Source organism: Argopecten irradians, chromosome 14, assembly GCF_041381155.1.
Source record: "Argopecten irradians isolate NY chromosome 14, Ai_NY, whole genome shotgun sequence".
Taxonomy (NCBI): domain Eukaryota; kingdom Metazoa; phylum Mollusca; class Bivalvia; order Pectinida; family Pectinidae; genus Argopecten; species Argopecten irradians.
The window spans coordinates 2,469,662-2,488,054 of NC_091147.1; the positions used below are offsets into that span (position 1 = coordinate 2,469,662).

The 18,393-nt window shown below is 40.0% G+C and overlaps 1 protein-coding gene and 1 pseudogene across 1 annotated transcript; both read left to right on the top strand.

The window, feature by feature from the left end:
- Positions 1 to 337: 337 nt before the first annotated feature.
- Positions 338 to 4,504, top strand: LOC138308097 (uncharacterized; annotated as a pseudogene).
- Positions 4,505 to 5,011: 507 nt separating this feature from the next.
- LOC138307603 (integral membrane protein 2B-like) lies at positions 5,012 to 17,909 on the top strand. The gene is made up of 6 exons (XM_069248408.1): positions 5,012 to 5,195; positions 8,925 to 9,083; positions 9,419 to 9,724; positions 10,411 to 10,521; positions 11,383 to 11,536; positions 15,504 to 17,909. The coding sequence occupies exons 1-6, from the start codon at positions 5,115 to 5,117 to the stop codon at positions 15,644 to 15,646; spliced, it is 954 nt and encodes a 317-aa protein (XP_069104509.1). The 5' UTR covers positions 5,012 to 5,114; the 3' UTR covers positions 15,647 to 17,909.
- Positions 17,910 to 18,393: the final 484 nt, after the last annotated feature.

The window sequence follows — 18,393 nt, forward strand, 5'->3', positions numbered from 1 at the left end:
ATATTCATGCTAATTTTTTGTTGCATTATACTGTTTTTTATTACACTGAAATTTACATCATATGCTATCTGAATCTCAGTCCAGACTGATCCGAACATTATTTTGATATCGCTATCAAATTGGACTGATTGTCTAATATAAAGTTAGATATAACGTTATGCTTGTTTGAATTTTTGAAATAGTGTAAATAAAATGTTTTGAAAAACTCAAATTGTAGATCTAACGTATACGTATTGATGAAAACAAAGGTAATGTGGCTGACCTACAGGAAAGCATAGAATCTACGATTGCTTCTCTACAAAACGACCTCGAAAACCTGAAATCACAGAACAGTCAAATGAGTGACGATCTTCTTGACATGAAATGTCGTTCCATGAAAAATAATTTAATATTTCATGGCCTGCATGGTGAGCAAAAAGGTGAGGACTCCGAGGCGGTCCTACGTGATTTTCTGTTTGGAGAGCTTGATATCGACTTTCGCATCGAATTTGGCAATGTGCATCGCTTTGGCAAGCACAAACGTGGGAAACCACGACCGATTGTGGCACACTTCATACATTATAAGGACTTGGTGTATGTAAAAACTCAGTCGTATAAGCTTCGTGGCAGCCCTTACAGCATCAATGAGCAATTCCCGGCCGAAATCGAGACCGAGCGTCGTACCCTTTACCCCGTCAGGAAACAGGCCAAGGCCAATGGCCATACTACCAGATTAGTGCGCGACAAACTGTACATTGACAACAAACTCTATGTGGCGGCTTCTGTTTCCTCTGAACAGGATACTGATGAGACAAGTGTCAAAGTTCCTTCATCCAATGGCGCTGATAGTCGTTCCTACAGCGATGTTCTGAAAAAGTCGCCTGCTTCTAGTCGGCCCTTACACAAACGTAGAAGAAGAAATACGAGTGCCTCCGTACATAGCTAGGGGTGTCGGCAGGAGCCTCATACTAGCGTCTCCAGCAATAAGCAGCCTAATCCTAGCTCTGACATTAAAATTTTGTCTTGGAATGTTAATGGCGGTTTTGGTAAAAAGATCAATGAAAATAACTTTAAGAAATATATTTTAACATATGACATTATCTTCGTTTCTGAGTGTTGGATTCCAAATGACTTCTGCTTAGACATAGATGGTTTTAAAACCGTTATTGTTCCCAGAAAATTATCTCGCAGCAATCAAGGTGGTGGTAACGTCATACTTATTAGAGATGCTATCTCTGAATTTGTGTATGTTGAGGATCCTGTTTTTGATACAATTATACCAGTTACTATTGACAACAACCTTGTTGATAGCGACAAAAATATTACCATTCTGTTTTCATATATCCCTCCTAGTTCTTCTCAGTTTTATTTGCAATACAATTGTGATATTTTTCAAGAAATAGAAAACATGCTGTCTGTCATTATGGAACGTCACAATGTTATGTTGATTGGAGATTTAAATAGTCGTACTCGTGAAAATGACGATTTTATTGCAAATGACACTGTGGTTGATCGAATCCAGAATCACATAGCCTCCGTTTTTAATTATTTGTGTGATGATGTTAAAGATTTACCCCGTAGAATTAACCCGGATACAACTGTTAACGATTTCGGAAACAGATTGATCAGTTTATGTAAATCGACTGGCCTTCGTATTATGAACGGCAGAGATCCTGACGGTACTTCGAATGATTTTACATTTTGTGGGTCAAATGGTATGAGTGTTATTGATTACTTAATTTTGCCTTTTTTCTTTGTTTCCAGTGGTAAAGAAATTTATTGTTGGTAACTTTACTGAATTCTCGGACCATTCATCTTTGCATATTCAGTTATGTGCTAAACGTAATGTTAATGCTGATATCTTAAATGATTCTTATAATGGCGTAGATCGTCCTAAATTTGTATGGAACGATGAATCAAAACATTTATTTATGGAGTCATTAAATGTAAATTTAGACAGGCTGCATAATCATGTACTGATAAGAGGTGACCTGAATCAGATTTCCATTGATGAAAGTGTTAAAAATTTTACGCTTGAACTACAATGTACAAAGTATAATGAAACCTTTTTTTTTATGAAATCGTGCTATGATACTAGAAAAAATACTTGTGATAAGAGGCAAAGGTTAATGACAAGAGAAGACAAACCATGGTTTAACGATGAATTAATTTTTTTACGAACGCAATATCTTGACGCCCTATATAATTTCAATTATGATAAAAATTATTTAACTCACGATGTACTCAAAACTAAGAAAAAGCAGTATAAAGTCATGGAATGTAGGCTAAAGCGTCAATATGTGTGTGAAGAGGGTGACATGATGGAGTACTTAAGAAAACATAATCCAAAATACTTCTACAAACTTTTTGCAAAGAAAAAAGCAAAAGCTCCTCAAATGCCAATGGATCAACTTTTTGATCATTTCAAAAACGTAGCAGGTCACGGTAATGAAGATGGTAATTTCGTATCCGATACTGATAACAGCGATTTCGAAAATGACGTCATCTTTAATGAATTATATTCTCCAATTTCTATGGAAGAAATAACTTGCAATTTCTAATCTTAAGAAGGGTAAATCTCATGGTCCGGATGGTCTGCTCAACGAATGTTTTATCTTCTGTAAAAATATGCTGATTCCATCATTACACACTCTTTTCAATAATATCTTAGAAGCTGAATGCTTTCCAGCAGACTGGTCGCCAGCACTTATTGTCCCTATTCATAAAAAGGGTGTTACTACAGACCCTAACAATTTTAGAGGAATAAGTTTAATAAGCTGTTTGTGTAAATTATTCACTTCTATTCTTAACAAACGACTTGCAAATGTTTGTTCTGATCAAGAAATTCTTACGGATGCGCAGTTTGGTTTCCGATCGGGTTTAAGTACAGTTGATGCAATTTTTGCTTTACAATCTATAATTTCCAAATCTTTATCAACCAAAAAAAGATTATATTGCTGTTTTGTTGATTTTCGGAAAGCATTCGACTTTGTTGATAGAGTAAGTTTATGGTATAAGTTAATCAAACTGGGCATCAGAGGGAAATTCTTGAAAGTTATTAAGGGTCTGTATTCATTTGTAAAATCATGTGTTTTTGTGAATGGGAAATGTTCTGATTTTTTTACTAGTCATATTGGATTGATGCAAGGGGAAATCTTATCCCCTCTACTCTTTTCCATGTTTATAAATGATTTTGAAAATAGTTTTATTGAAAATGGTGCAAGTACATACGAATTCGGTGATCTCAGTCTATTTTTACTTTTATATGCCGATGATTTAGTTCTTTCCTCTGAATCTGTCGAAGGTTTACAAAGTTTGCTTAATTGTTTATGTGATTACACTAAAAAATGGAAGCTAACTGTTAACACTGAAAAGACCAAAATTGTAGTTTTTCGAAATGGTGGGAATATTAAGGAATCGGAATCATGGACATATGAAGGAAAATGTATTTCAGTTATTGATGAATTTTGTTATTTAGGCGTTTTACTACGATTTAATAACAAGTTCAAAACCACTATTAAACACGTAGCTAGTCAAGCTCGCAAGGCCGTTTTTGCCTTGCGGGCAAAGTTCAATCAAGTAAATTTCAATATTAAAACTTTATTACATTTATTTGATACATATATTGTTAGCATCCTTCATTATGCTTGTGAAACATGGGCGGGATTTAAAGCTGGTGAAGTTGAAAAGGTTCATATAGAATTTTGTAAAAATATTTTATGTGTAAAAAAAATCAACTTGTAATGCAATGGTTTATTATGAACTTGGTCGTTTTCCCTTGGTAAATCAACAAATCTTCAAAGCCTTCAAGTATTGGTTTAAACTATTGAATAGTAATAACTGTATTTTGAAGGAAATATATCAGTTCTTTTTTAAGGAAACTGAAAAAGTACATCCAAAACATAATTTTTTTAGTGTTTATTAAACAGAAACTATCTGAACTTGGGTTAGGTTATATATGGTTAAGGCAGTCTCCTGCTGATATCATTTTACTTCCGTTAATTAAACAACGAATTGATGATCAGACAAAACAACTGTTGTTGGCAACAATAAGCACTTCCAGTAAATGTGATCTCTTTAGATATCTAGTAGATGACGTAACATTACAATTTTATTTAACGAAGTCTCTTTCAAAACAACGTAGAATTTCTGTATCCAAACTCCGTCTTTCAGCTCATAATCTTGCAATCGAGACAGGTAGATATAGAAATGTTGAAAGGAATAATAGATTATGTAGAAACTGTGAACTCTTCGAAATAGAAGATGAATATCATTTTTTATTTATTTGTCCAAAATTTTCAGATCCTCGGAGAAAATACATTAAAAACTATTTTTGGGAAAAGCCATCTGTTTAACATAAAAGATCTTAATTTATTAGGCAAGTACATAATTGAGGCAAACAACAGCAGAATCACTTAATCACATATGTGCATTTCAATTTGTCTATGATAATTTAATGTTTACCCTTGTTGATTGTATATATGTATATTTTATGTTAATATTCCAATAAGTTGTATACTTACGGAAATAAAGAATTTCGAAATTTCGTATGCTGTATACATGTATAGTACTAGGCTTACCTTGTGTAGCCGCGGACTACTCTGACATCACAAGACCACGTGACCACCTAGCTCATTATCTCTGAACCGTAGTCGACACTACCCGTAAATCACGACCAAAACCAACCGATAGCGCTAAAAGCTAGGCGATTCGTTGGGTGGGACTTAATTTTTCATTCATCCAAAGCAATATCCTGACGTATTATAAAAAAAAAATGGCTGCACAAATCCTTTAAGGGTAGTCATGAAACTGGGACCAGAACTAGAACACCTAGAGCAGATCCCAAATATATATTTGTAATCCAACATGAATAAGGCTAGCAGTCGTAAATGTATCACGAAGAAATAAAAATCAAGCATCCCTTTTTAATCAGAATTCTACTAACTCGAAAAATGTACTTTTCGAATTGAACCGCCAAATCGTACTCAGTTGATTGGCGAAGACGAAGTCTCGTTCGGCGAATGAGACTTCTGTCAAGTGACGTTATAACCCAAACCGGAAGTCGTCCATAATAAATTTTAGGAAAGTCATAATAACAATTTGTATTCGTCTGGATTGCTGGCTCTCTCGGCACCATGACGATCTATAAAGTAATCCCTCAAGACAAGAAAGAGGAAAAGAAACTTGTGGAGAAAGATGTGCTGACCGTCCCGCTGGTGAGTATTGTTATTTAGGGTTTTAGAGATCTCTTCCGGGATTCATTACAAAATGTCGGGATATCAACATTGACTTTGTTGGTGTGTTCTAGCGACGTCAATAAACACTGATATAGGTAGTTCGTAAATGAATCAGGCGATATTTGAGATAAAGAAATCCACACGTCTAGTATGTGATACTGATGATGTCGGGAAAAGACGCGTCAATTTATAATGAAAAATATGTATGTTATTGTCTTGTTGTTAAATATTTTGCGTATCGAGCTGTCGGGTTACATAAGAAAATCAGCTGCATTTCTTACTGATTGAGACAATGTAATTGTTTGAAAATCGTTATTATCTTTATTATGCGTCATTTGTAAGTTGTATATTGTTTCTTCATTATTTATAAATTCTTGGCGATCAACATAAATGTTTTAACTCCATTTTCAAATACTAATTGTTATGTAATTGTAAAACGTTTTTCAATGATTTTTGAGAGCATGTTTCATGCAAAGAACACACTTATACGTGAAGTTCAATGATTACTTAAGGTATTACATTTATTTATAATATTACAAGTTCTACTCTCAGGCTCCACATCTCGCTCGCTCTCTGCTCTAGGTATACGTAGGATTATATCCGATGTCACTGGAGAGGAGAAATTGTAGTGGCTAGACTGTGATTCAAACACGAGACCCTCCAAACACCATTTAGATCTCTGTTGGACTCGATTTTCTTGGATTGTATAATTAAATATTTTGTTGACACTTAAATTCGTGGAGAAGAAGTTACTACAATTGTCCAAGACACAGTAAACACAGCTGACCCCAGTGGCGTACTGTGCGTTCTCTTGAGGAGATTTAAGCTGTACTCTACAGCAATAACAATCTTAAAAGGGTTGTTATTCGACCAGTGTTTTTATAGATGTATCCAAGAAATAATTCTTGTGTCAGCTTTGATAATTTCATGTGTAACAGAACTCAATTAGTGTGGCATGCAGCTGCCAGCCGGGCTCGAACCTGCGACCCCAGACTTACTGGTCCGCCGCTCTACCGTCTGAGCTAAAGGGAAATTCCCCATTGAGCGAAGCTAGAAGGCGACTGTAACACTATGTACAGTTAAAACTTGCTACACTACTCCCCCCTTTCGAACGTGTTCACCCCTGAACAAAGACCAATTCAGGTTCTGTCTCCAACGAAGCCTATCAATTGCGTAAAGCTTTCGCTTGGAGTACATGGTTTACGGCATCAAATGTAACGGGGCGAGATTAGTGTCGCTTTGCCGCCAGAGGGGCTTGAACCCGGACCCTGGACTTACTGATCCGTCGCTCTACCTGACTGAACTAAAGGGAAATTCCCTCTAGCGCAGCGATTTTTCAGGGTATTTTCGGAAAAAAGTTTTTGTAACAAATGGGGAATTTTTAATCGCACAAAGAGCAGTTTTGGGAAAAAGTTTCCCATTAATAAACATGGTATCATAGGTGATTAAATATTGTAAAACGGTAAACTGTTTCATTTTATCAAAAGATGATGACCATCACAACAGCTTCAGACTAGGTTGTTCTAGATTAAACAAAAAGGGGAGATATTTTTGGGTTTTGTTTGTCTTTCAGAGATTTGATTTGGGAAATTTTCATTGTAATTGGGAAAAAAATTGGGGGGTTTAAGGCATTGGGAATGGGGTCATTTACCGACCCCAGTTATATAGGAGAAAAATCACTGTAGCATGAAGCTAGAATACGAACGTATCACTATGTACAATTAAAATCTACTACACATGATAGGATCAATCAATTATTCGTTGGTATATATACATGTTGTCTTACTCTAACAAATTGTGAAAATTTTCTTTGTTTGAACAATAAATACTTTATGAAATTTGAACTTGTTGTATTTCCTGAAATAAGCTTTATGTAGTGAAATAGCAATCATTCTATGACTGAAATCATTAAAAAGATAAGCTTTTTTGTGGGGATATAATTTTTTGTTGTTGATTATATAAGTAGTTGATTGTGTTCAAAAACAAAATCCATGAAAATTAATATAAACCCCCAAGAAAAATGATGATTTCACGGTAACTGAAAATGATACATGATATATCACCAAGGCTGGCTGTGCACTCTCTATTAATTGACTTAGCAAAAGAAGCATACAACGTCAGAGACCTGCTTCTTTTACACAGTTGTCACTCCTCTATAAACATAAATTATTTATATATAACTATAGCTTTGTCTACAGACCAATTTTATACAGTAACCCTGTTGCTCTGAAAAACAAATATTAATTTATGTGTGTTTTGTTATTATGTGATTTCAAGGCTAGGGATACTTGTACATGTGTACCTATATGATTGATCGACATCATGATGACATCATGTTTCCTAGAAAATGTTAAACTGTAGACACTAGTTTTCACTGACAAGTACAGAGGGCTAGTGTATACACATTTCTATGAAGCACAGACTGTCACCGACAGATACTGCAGAACATGCATGATACAGTTACGATTACGTGTTGTTATAGCTATTAAAATTTTATAATGTGATGACATTGACTGCATTTAACATGATCTGAGTATTTGTAATTGTGTGGAGTCCTATATACAGGAAGTTCAAATTGCTTTATCATTGAGTTTCCGTTTGTGATGGCAACTTTCCAAATACATGATTATAAACCAGTAGTGTCAATGTATCTATATATTTATTTATAAGGCTTGGTAAGGTTTGTACTTAAATGTACATATCATATGATTATGTGTATATATAAATGATCAATTTCTGTACTTAAGTTGCTATCCTGTGTATATATATCAATATCAAAACCATGCAAATGAGCTTGAGGCTTATCACGACAGATGAGGTTACTACGTACATACAATCATACACATATACAGTCAAATCTGCTGTATAACACCACTCTATATATATAGGACACTTTTCTGTAAAGGACAGACTTACCAACAAATTTTGGTGCTGTTGGAATTTGAATTCTGTATAAAGGACATATGCATGCCTATTAAAAGCCCACTACCTTCCGAAACAGCTTTTAACTCTTAAAATAGGAATTTAAAATGAGACTGATCATTTTGTAGAACCAAAAAACTTATTTGCTATTGTTATAACTATACTTATCACCACCTTCTGAACAATTCAATGAAAAAAATCAAATTTCATGATACGGGTTGTCTTATGTTTGCCATCGTTGTTCTGATTATCTCAGCAATCTATGAGAGATTTTTTTCTTGTGAGTCCTGGACTCGCCTCTTTAGAAAATGGTGAGTCCCAGACAAAATTAGTGAGTCCCAAAATATATGTGAATGACTTATTTCAATTACATCATTTTATTAGAATTTTTTTTTTTAAATTATGACAACCTTTAAAATGACACATCATGTAAACATTTAAAATTGCTTGCGTTAGTTGACTATCACATCGCCAGATGGCAAAATGAATCTTCCTTGATACCAATTTAAATCATACAATATACATAGTTACAATATCTGGAAAGTGAAGTTATTCAGATAAATATTATGTTTATAATAATAACAGTATACAGTAACTTGTTCTGGTACTCTCGCTACCTATTTATTTGTGTGCTAAATAATAAACGTGTATTTATGTTACAGACTGAAGCAGAGCCAGAGCCCATTGTACAGGTGAATGTGAGACACAGTATACAGTAACTTGTTCTGGTACTCTCGCTACCTATTTATTTGTATGCTTAATAATAAACGTGTATTTATGTTACAGACTGAAGCAGAGCCAGAGCCCGTTGTACAGGTGAATGTGAGACAACAGAGGTCTAAGACCTGGCTAAATCTCTTCCTCATCCTCATCGCCCTCCTCGTCCTGGCCACGGGGGCGACTGCTGGGTATTACCTGTACAAAAACCACATGACTCCAAGCAAAGTGAGCACCAAAATGTTATCACAACTATTATATATATTATCTTCATAGGATTATATAAAGCTGCTATGTAAAGTTAAAATATTTTCTGGTTTATGTCTTTTTAACATTCTACATATATTTTGAACAGAACATCAGTACCTGGATGTACAAGTTAAGTATATGAATCAGGTGTACACCAAATTAACAATTTAACATTACAATGATAGAAACTTGTGTGACTGTAAACTGATATGTTTACAGAAAAGCATGTAAAATATAATATAAATAGACTTGAACAAAGTAAATGCTACAGCTTATAAGATGTCTACAACTAAAATGTCCAATCATTTTGACAGCTGAAGCACGCCAAAGGTCGCTGTTCCTTCATACTGAGGAAGACTGACAATGATCCAACCAGTCAGATGTTCCAGGACACCAACACCCTACCCAGGATTGATGACGGTGGCCTGACAGTACCCGACCAGCGCCGTAAACATCACTATCGCAAGCATGGCCGCAAACACCACCACGGACCGAAGCCTCTCTTCACCACCGTCAAGATGGAGGAAATGATTGAGGTCACAGACAACGTCTTCGAGCGTATCAGTATGCCAGAGATTGATGACATTCTCAAGTCTCTCATCCTGCATGACTTTGAAAGGGTAAGGTGTGATAAGGTCTGAAAGGGTAAGGTGTGATAAAGTCTGAAAGGGTAAGGTGTGATAAGGTCTGAAAGGGTAAGGTGTGATAAGGTCTGAAAGGGTAAGGTGTGATAGGGTTTTGGTTTTGGTTTTGTTTTAGTTTTCGTCCTATTAACAGCCAGGGTCATGTAAGGACGTGCCAGGTTTGTTGGTGGAGGAAAGCCGGAGTACCCGGAGAAAAACCACCGGCCAGCGGTCAGTACCTGGCAACTGCCCCACATGGGATTCGAACCCGCATCCCAGAGGTGGAGGGCTTGTGGTAATATGTCGGGACATCTTAACCACTCGGCCACCGCGGCCCCATTTGTGTGATAGGGTCTACGAAACAAGAAGCTGATGATAAAATAACTAAGAACAATAACAAATCATTATTTTGATATTTTTTTTTTACTTGTTTTGCCTTAAAAACCCACTACGTTTCCAAAACACTAAAAAGTTAATAGTATCTGTATATAAGAGTATGAATTTTATCAATGTTTTAATAACCATTACTGTCTTAAACGTTTGTAGATGTGAATTATTTAAATGACTGTTCAAAATGTGTTATTTTGACGTCTATTCATGGAATTGTTTATTCATTCATGAATGTAAATTGTTGGCGTTTATGTTGATTAATTAAACAAGATTACTGTTTTTGTCTATTTTAGAACAAGTCGGCCATCGTAGATTACCACGACAGAGTGTGTTATGTAATGAACCTGAACAGAAATGAAGTTTCACCCCCGAGGAACCTCATTGACCTTCTAAACAAAATCAATGTGAGTAAAAATCCTCCATGAACTCAGTCCGCATTTAAAATTGAATGGAAATAACCACAAATAAAACAGTGACAAATTCCCAGAAACTCAATAAGTGTCAAATTTTGTGCTCTATGAAGAGAACTCAGTAACCGTGTAGATTTATCTCATCTGAAAAGAAGAATTTCAAACAAAAGAACTGATTTACAGTGCGCTAATGTGTCTGACCTGTACCTCTCCCCACCACCACACCCCACCCACCACCTGTGTCTCTCCCTACCACCACACCCCACCCACCACCTGTGTCTCTGCCATGGAATGAAGCGTGAGTCATGACACACAGTGTGGTGTGCTGGTCCAATTTCATATTGTGGTGTGTGCATTTATGCTATACACATATTTCTACTAACATTTTTTTTTTAGCATTTTTAGCACATCTGGCCCAAAGGGCCAATGATCATAAGCTTATGTCATGGTGCAGTGTCTGTCGTCCGTCGTCCATCCATAAACAATTCTTTATTTGCTAATTGTCATAGAGTTCTGCTTGAATTGTAATCAAATTTGGCCAGAAACATCCTTGGGTGAAGGGGAACAGAATTTGTATGAATTTTGGCTTTGACCCCCTGGAGCAGAAAGAGTGGGATCCAATAGGGAAATTAGTTGAATCTTTAAATTCCTTCAGAAAAGAATCAATGATCCTGTATTCAGAACATTTCTTGGCATTACAAAGCAGGTGAGCGATACAGGCCTTCTAGGCCTCTTGTTCTGAAATAATCGGTATTTCTCTGGTCAAGCGTAATCTCCTGGATAGATACACCAATTAGACATTAAGGTGGAGATAAATTTCTATCACCTCTATAACTTTGTGAATTACGATTCCAGTCTGGTTACTATCTACCTCGAGCCAACGTCCTGAAGAGGAAATACCGAGTGGTCAGTCCAGCGCTGGACAACATCACCTACCTGGGACCTTACATCGTTAACGAGTGCAGCAATTATAAGACCTTCCAGCTGATGAGGCTCGCAGGGGATGATGGTAAGTATCCAGTATATGCTCATGGAAGGGGTGGGGGATAGGGGAAGGTGGCAGGTTAGGAGGACGGATGGTGTGTGGGGGTCGGGGAAGGTGGCAAGTTAGGAGGACGGATGGTGTGTGGGGGTCGGGGAAGGTGGCAAGTAAGGAGGACGGATGGGTGTGTGTGGGGGTCGGGGAAGGTGGCAAGTAAGGAGGACGGATGGTGTGTGTGGGGGTCGGGGAAGGTGGCAAGTAAGGAGGAGGATGGTGTGTGGGGGTCGGGGAAGGTGGCAAGTAAGGAGGATGAATGGTGTGTGGGGGTCGGGGAAGGTGGCAAGTAGGAGATGATGGTGTGTGGGGGTCGGGAAGGTGGAGTAGGAGAGGATGGGTGTGTGGGGGTCGGGGAAGGTGGCAAGTAGGAGGATGGATGGTGTGTGGGGGGGTCGGGGAAGGTGGCAAGTAGGAGGAGGATGTGTGTGGGGTCGGGGAAGGTGGCAAGAGGAGGAGGATCGGATGGTGTGTGGGGGTCGGGGAAGGTGGCAAGTAAGGAGGATGGATGGTGTGTGGGGGTCGGGGAAGGTGGCAAGTAAGGAGGACGGATGGTGTGTGGGGGTGGGGAGGTGGCAAGGAGGAGGAGGATGGTGGTGTGTGGGGGTCGGGGAAGGTGGCAAGTAAGGAGGAGGATGGTGTGTGAGTGTGGGGGTCGGGGAAGGTGGCAAGTAAGGAGGATGATGATGGTGTGTGGGGGTCGGGGAAGGTGGCAAGTAAGGAGGACGGATGGTGTGTGGGGGTCGGGGAAGGTGGCAAGTAGGAGGACGGATGGTGTGTGGGGGTCGGGGAAGGTGGCAAGTAAGGAGGAGGTGGATGGTGTGTGGGGGTCGGGGAAGGTGGCAAGTAAGGAGGAAGGATGGTGTGTGGGGGTCGGGGAAGGTGAAGGGAAGGAGGAAGGATGGTGTGTGGGGGTCGGGGAAGGTGGCAAGTAAGGAGGAGGATGGTGGGGTGGGAGGTGGAAGTGGGGGTGGGGGTCGGGAAGGTGGCAAGTTAGGAGGAGGATGGTGTGTGGGGGTCGGGGAAGGTGGCAAGTAAGGAGGAGGATGGTGTGTGGGGGTCGGGGAAGGTGGCAAGTAAGGAGGAGGATGGTGTGTGGGGGTCGGGGAAGGTGGCAAGTAAGGAGGAAGGATGGTGTGTGGGGGTCGGGGAAGGTGGCAAGTAAGGAGAGGAGGATGGTGTGTGTGGGGTCGGGGAAGGTGGCAAGTAAGGAGGAAGGATGGTGTGTGGGGGTCGGGGAAGGTGGCAAGTAAGGAGGAGGATGGTGTGTGGGGGTCGGGGAAGTGGCAAGTAAGGAGGACGGATGGTGTGTGGGGGTCGGGGAAGGTGGCAAGTAAGGAGGAAGGATGGTGTGTGGGGGTCGGGGAAGTGGCAAGTAAGGAGGAAGGATGGTGTGTGTGGGGTAGGGGAAGGGGAGGTGGAAGGAGGACGGATGGTGTGTGGGGGGTCGGGGAAGGTGGCAAGTAAGGAGGAGGATGGTGTGTGGGGGTCGGGGAAGGTGGCAAGTTAGGAGGAAGGATGGTGTGTGGGGGTCGGGGAAGGTGGCAAGTAAGGAGGATGGATGGTGTGTGGGGGTCGGGGAAGGTGGCAAGTAAGGAGGATGGATGGTGTGTGGGGGTCGGGGAAGGTGGCAAGTAAGGAGGACGGATGGTGTGTGGGGGTCAGGGAAGGTGGCAAGTAAGGAGGACGGATGGTGTGTGGGGGATAGGGGAAGATGGCAAGTAGGAGGAATGGATGGTGTGTGGGGGTCGGGGAAGGTGGCAAGTAAGGAGGATGGATGGTGTGTGGGGGTCGGGGAAGGTGGCAAGTAAGGAGGATGGATGGTGTGTGGGGGTCGGGGAAGGTGGCAAGTAAGGAGGATGGATGGTGTGTGGGGGTCGGGGAAGGTGGCAAGTAAGGAGGATGATGGATGTGTGTGGGGGGGGGAAGGTGGCAAGTAAGGAGGAGGATGGTGTGTGGGGGTCGGGGAAGGTGGCAAGTAAGGAGGATGGATGGTGTGTGGGGGTCGGGGAAGGTGGCAAGTAAGGAGGATGGATGGTGTGTGGGGGTCGGGGAAGGTGGCAAGTAAGGAGGATGGATGGTGTGTGGGGGTCGGGGAAGGTGGCAAGTAAGGAGGATGGATGGTGTGTGGGGGTCGGGGAAGGTGGCAAGTAAGGAGGATGGATGGTGTGTGGGGGTCGGGGAAGGTGGCAAGTAAGGAGGATGGATGGTGTGTGGGGGTCGGGGGAAGGTGGTAAGTAAGGAGGATGGATGGTGTGTGGGGGTCGGGGAAGGTGGAAAGTAGGAGGATGGATGGTGTGTGGGGGTCGGGGAAGGTGGCAAGTAAGGAGGATGGATGGTGTGTGGGGGTCGGGGAAGGTTGAAGTAAGGAGGGGATGGATGGTGTGTGGGGGTCGGGGAAGGTGGAAGTAAGGAGGGACGGATGTGTGTGGGGGTCGGGGAAGGTGGCAAGTAAGGAGGATGAATGGTGTGTGGGGGTCGGGGAAGGTGGAAAGTGGAGGATGGATGGTGTGTGGGGGTCGGGGAAGGTGGTAAGTAAGGAGGACGGATGGTGTGTGGGGGTCGGGGAAGGTGGCAAGTAAGGAGGACGGATGGTGTGTGGGGGATAGGGGAAGGTGGCAAGTAAGGAGGATGGATGGTGTGTGGGGGATAGGGGAAGGTGGCAAGTAAGGAGGACGGATGGTGTGTGGGGGTCGGGGAAGGTGGCAAGTAAGGAGGAAGGATGGTGTGTGGGGGTCGGGGAAGGTGGCAAGTAAGGAGGACGGATGGTGTGTGGGGGTCGGGGAAGGTGGCAAGTAAGGAGGATGGATGGTGTGTGGGGGTCGGGGAAGGTGGCAAGTAAGGAGGAAGGATGGTGTGTGGGGGTCGGGGAAGGTGGCAAGTAAGGAGGAAGGATGGTGTGTGGGGGTCGGGGAAGGTGGAAAGTAAGGAGGATGGATGGTGTGTGGGGGTCGGGGAAGGTGGCAAGTAAGGAGGATGGATGGTGTGTGGGGGTCGGGGAAGGTGGCAAGTAAGGAGGATGAATGGTGTGTGGGGGTCGGGGAAGGTGGAAAGTTTTGAGGATGGATGGTGTGTGGGGGTCGGGGAAGGTGGAAAGTTGTGAGGATGGATGGTGTGTGGGGGTCGGTCAAGGTGGAAAGTTAGGAGGATGGATGGTTTGTGGGGGATAGGGGAAGAGGGTAAGTTAAGAATAGGAGGGAGAAGAAGGGTCAGGTTAAGGGGAGAGGTGTTAGAAGAAGGTGAGAGGTAAGTTATATCTATAGCTGTAGTCAAATTGTTTGAAGGGGCCTTGTATTATTACGAAATGAACAGCAATAATTTGTTATTGTTGTAGTTAGGATTAATCTGTTGTTTGAACACCTAGAATTACAATGTACTGGCCATGGCTAGATCATACAATTCAAGGTCTTTTTAATTACAGGAACTAAAACAAAATAATGCAAACCATTGTTTTATTAAGATTCCCAAATGGAGTGGTGAACTTATTGTGTTTGCTCCGTTTCTCCTTCTTCTTCTTCTGGTTCTTCTTTTTCCGCGGCGACTTTGTCTGACCATTTTCACAAAAAACTTTAAATTTGATAGCGACGAAATTTTGTGATGTCATTTCTGGTTACCTGCAGATGTGTCAACCTTTTTTTTTTTTGACCAACATCCAAGATGGCAGCCACAGCTTTTCAGTGTTCAAAATTGAACTGTGTATAGATATTTATTATAACTACTGGTCCGATTTGCCTGGAATAGGTTTCAGTATGTAGTTTAAATCAGATTTTAAATTTTTAAAGTACAAAATACCATAATTTTGAGTAAAAAAAGCAAATTTTGTGACTGTATCAAATTTTCTGAAAGAGGTCAAAGGCTTTGTGGAGATTGGAGATTGTTAACATTGATACCCTGTGTTAGGATCACAGAATCTCAATTCTAATATTTGCTGTATTTACAGAACTGAGGAGCCGATGGATTGTGAAGAGAGACGCCGGATTTGGAGAAAGCCTGAAAGAGAAGATATATGGCTACTACGAGGATAAGACCAAATCATTTATGAAGTATGACATCATACAAACGGAGTCGCTGACCTACAACTAGACAGACAGTGTTTTACTGTGTACATAGCCTCCGACAATGGCCGGCATCACACATTTATAACTAGGAGATACAACCACGGCACCATGGCAGACCAATCGTTAGACCCAAACAGAACTTAGTGAGGGGCTGACATACTTGATAGCCTTCTGATATGAAGGATAAGCATGATTCCTTTGTCACGCCGTGTTTTATTGAACCATCCTGGCCATTGTTGGTGATATAACTACTCCAGCAGAGAAGTCATAAGACATATGTAAGAGTGTCCGCGAGTGAGAATCATAAGGGTGTCATACTTATATTGTTGTCTGTTTTTTTCTCATTTTAAGCAGTTCATTTGCATAATGTAAATACAAATTTGCATTGAAGAAATTGTACATTTTGAAAGAAACTGTTTTTCCCTGTTTGAAGTTAGGCATTCTTTGCTCAAAAGATGAGGAATGTGAATGGGTTAACTAAAATGTCTATACCCTGTTGATCCAGTGAAATATACTCAAACATATAGTTTTACTGTTCTAGATTTCAGAAATTTTAGTGCATCATCTTCAAGGTTCTGTTTTGTGTCTGTGTTTGTTTGTTATAATCTTGATATGGTGGTTTTAATATGTGTAAGGAGTCAGCAAAATGATATACATATTGTATACCTTTTTGACAAAAATCAACTTGAAACCGTGGGTAAAGTTTTAGGCAGATTCATGTTTTTTTAATCATTTGTTTGTTAATTTTTCATTTGTGATTTACCTAATGGATCAGAGTACAGCAAGACTCTTTAGTTTAATGTTTGAACACTTTAGTCCCTGTAGAACAGGAAAGTGTGTAAGTCAGTGCTTCATTGTAGATATTTACACAATGTTGATGTACTTATATACTCGTACATAGTAAAGGCAGGTAAAACAGCTTGGTGCATCCAAAGTTACTGCTGTAGCTTGGTGCAGAAAATAATGTCTTGAAAGGTCTTCTCTACAAGCTTGTGACCAACTCTATATTTTGTTGAAATATCTTTTGGGATTCATGTCGGCATGAAAAACAGTGAAGGAAGATGGCCACTGAAATCTGCACATCATCAGTATCATTGTAATATATATGTGTAACACCAGCATTAAGTGTGTCTGAGCGAAGCACCACAGTTTTATATTGTATTATTCATGGTATCCAAGATGTTTCTCTCTAAGAGTTGTCTCCCTTCAACATACTCTTCTGCTTTCAATGTTATAATCTGTCACCTTTATATATACTGATGTAAGGATTACCTTCTATGTCGGCTTACAACTTGCAGTTCGGCTGAGAGACATGTTCCAAGATTCCAATGTTTAATAACATGTATGTGCATCATTGTAATGTTGAACTAACGTACCTGTTGACATCGTAGCTTTTATCATCAATATACCTGACTGTAATCAAACTAATTGGTCTCTGATAAAAGGTAAATAATGAGCAGTGCGGACATTGTTTTTCTGCGTGGATGTCCCCATCTACTATCTTTGTTTTATGTACAGTATAATTTGTCAGGTTTGTGATTATCTTATGCATACCGTTTTAATAACATCCTGTGTTGGATACAGTAGAAGGATACTAGGGGAGAAATTTGTGTTGGATTTCTTGACCAGATTTAAAAGACATTGTTTGAGAAACGTCCGTGGTTTTGAAGGTCCAGACACTGAGATAATGAAGCAAATTTGAAACAAATAATGTGACAAAATATAGAAAAATATGGTTGTTTTTGAGAGGATATAATTGTTCACTTTGAGTGTAAATTGGTAATTAGTTTTTTTTTCTATGATTGAAAAATGCATAGCAAAAATTCTGTATTATTTGTTAGATTTATACCAACCTCTCCACTAATGGTTGGCTACACAACTGGTTATAGAGGAGTGAGACGGACAGAATGACAGGTGAGAGATACACAACTGGTTATAGAGGAGTGAGATGACAGACGGAATGAGAGAAGTAGGAGTGGCTTTGGTAGAAGATGTAGATATTTTTACATATAGGCAGAGCTTTCAGCGAGGACAGAGAAATGGCATTGTTGATTGAAGAAATTCTTGGTTAGGGACATAAAGTTAAGTACAAAAAATGTTAAAAGTAAATGTAAATTTTCATTAACAAAAAATATTGAAGAGTTTTTTATTTTGTACTTTTCTTATTGTCCATATTTGTTATGATTCCCCTTTCTCCTTCTCATCTGTCTTTCCTCGACATCTTATTTATCACATTGTCATTTTGTATTAATTGTATAATGAAATCTTTTAATAAAAGTTGATCGTTCTATCGTTTTAATATTTTGTATGATCATATTAAAATTAGCACCCTATGTCAGATGGTGGACTATACAAATCGCCTTTTGTCCTTGGTCCATCAGGCCAAAAAAAATGTCTGTTTAGGGTTACATTGGCAAACAATAATAGGGTCAGTAGGCCGGGTTGATTTTTTTTTTCACTCTAAAATAGTGCCTGGAACCAGAGTCTGAGATCGAAATCCCGACTTTATTTTTTTCGTATTAGAGTGGGGAAAAATTAGGGTCGGGGGAATACAAAATTAGGGCCGGTCGCGTAACCCTAAACAGACACATTATTTTTTTTTGGCCTCATTCTGTGAACTGTTTGTGTTGCCAGAACTGTATAACTCTTGGTTTTCCATATGTGGCATATTAGCAGAGGTTACATTTTGAGGTCCAGTAATACCTTAATGAAACTGTACAATGTATGTAACTTAATATCAAAAATATCTTGGAAGAGTTATATGAAAATATG

Excerpts from the sequence above, each read along its gene's own strand:
- LOC138307603 (XM_069248408.1), top strand. The coding sequence starts at position 5,115 with ATGACGATCTATAAAGTAATCCCTCAAGACAAGAAAGAGGAAAAGAAA. Across the intron at positions 9,725-10,410 it reads TCCTGCATGACTTTGAAAGG|AACAAGTCGGCCATCGTAGA; the intron begins GTAAGGTGTGAT and ends TGTCTATTTTAG. Across the intron at positions 10,522-11,382 it reads ACCTTCTAAACAAAATCAAT|TCTGGTTACTATCTACCTCG; the intron begins GTGAGTAAAAAT and ends TTACGATTCCAG.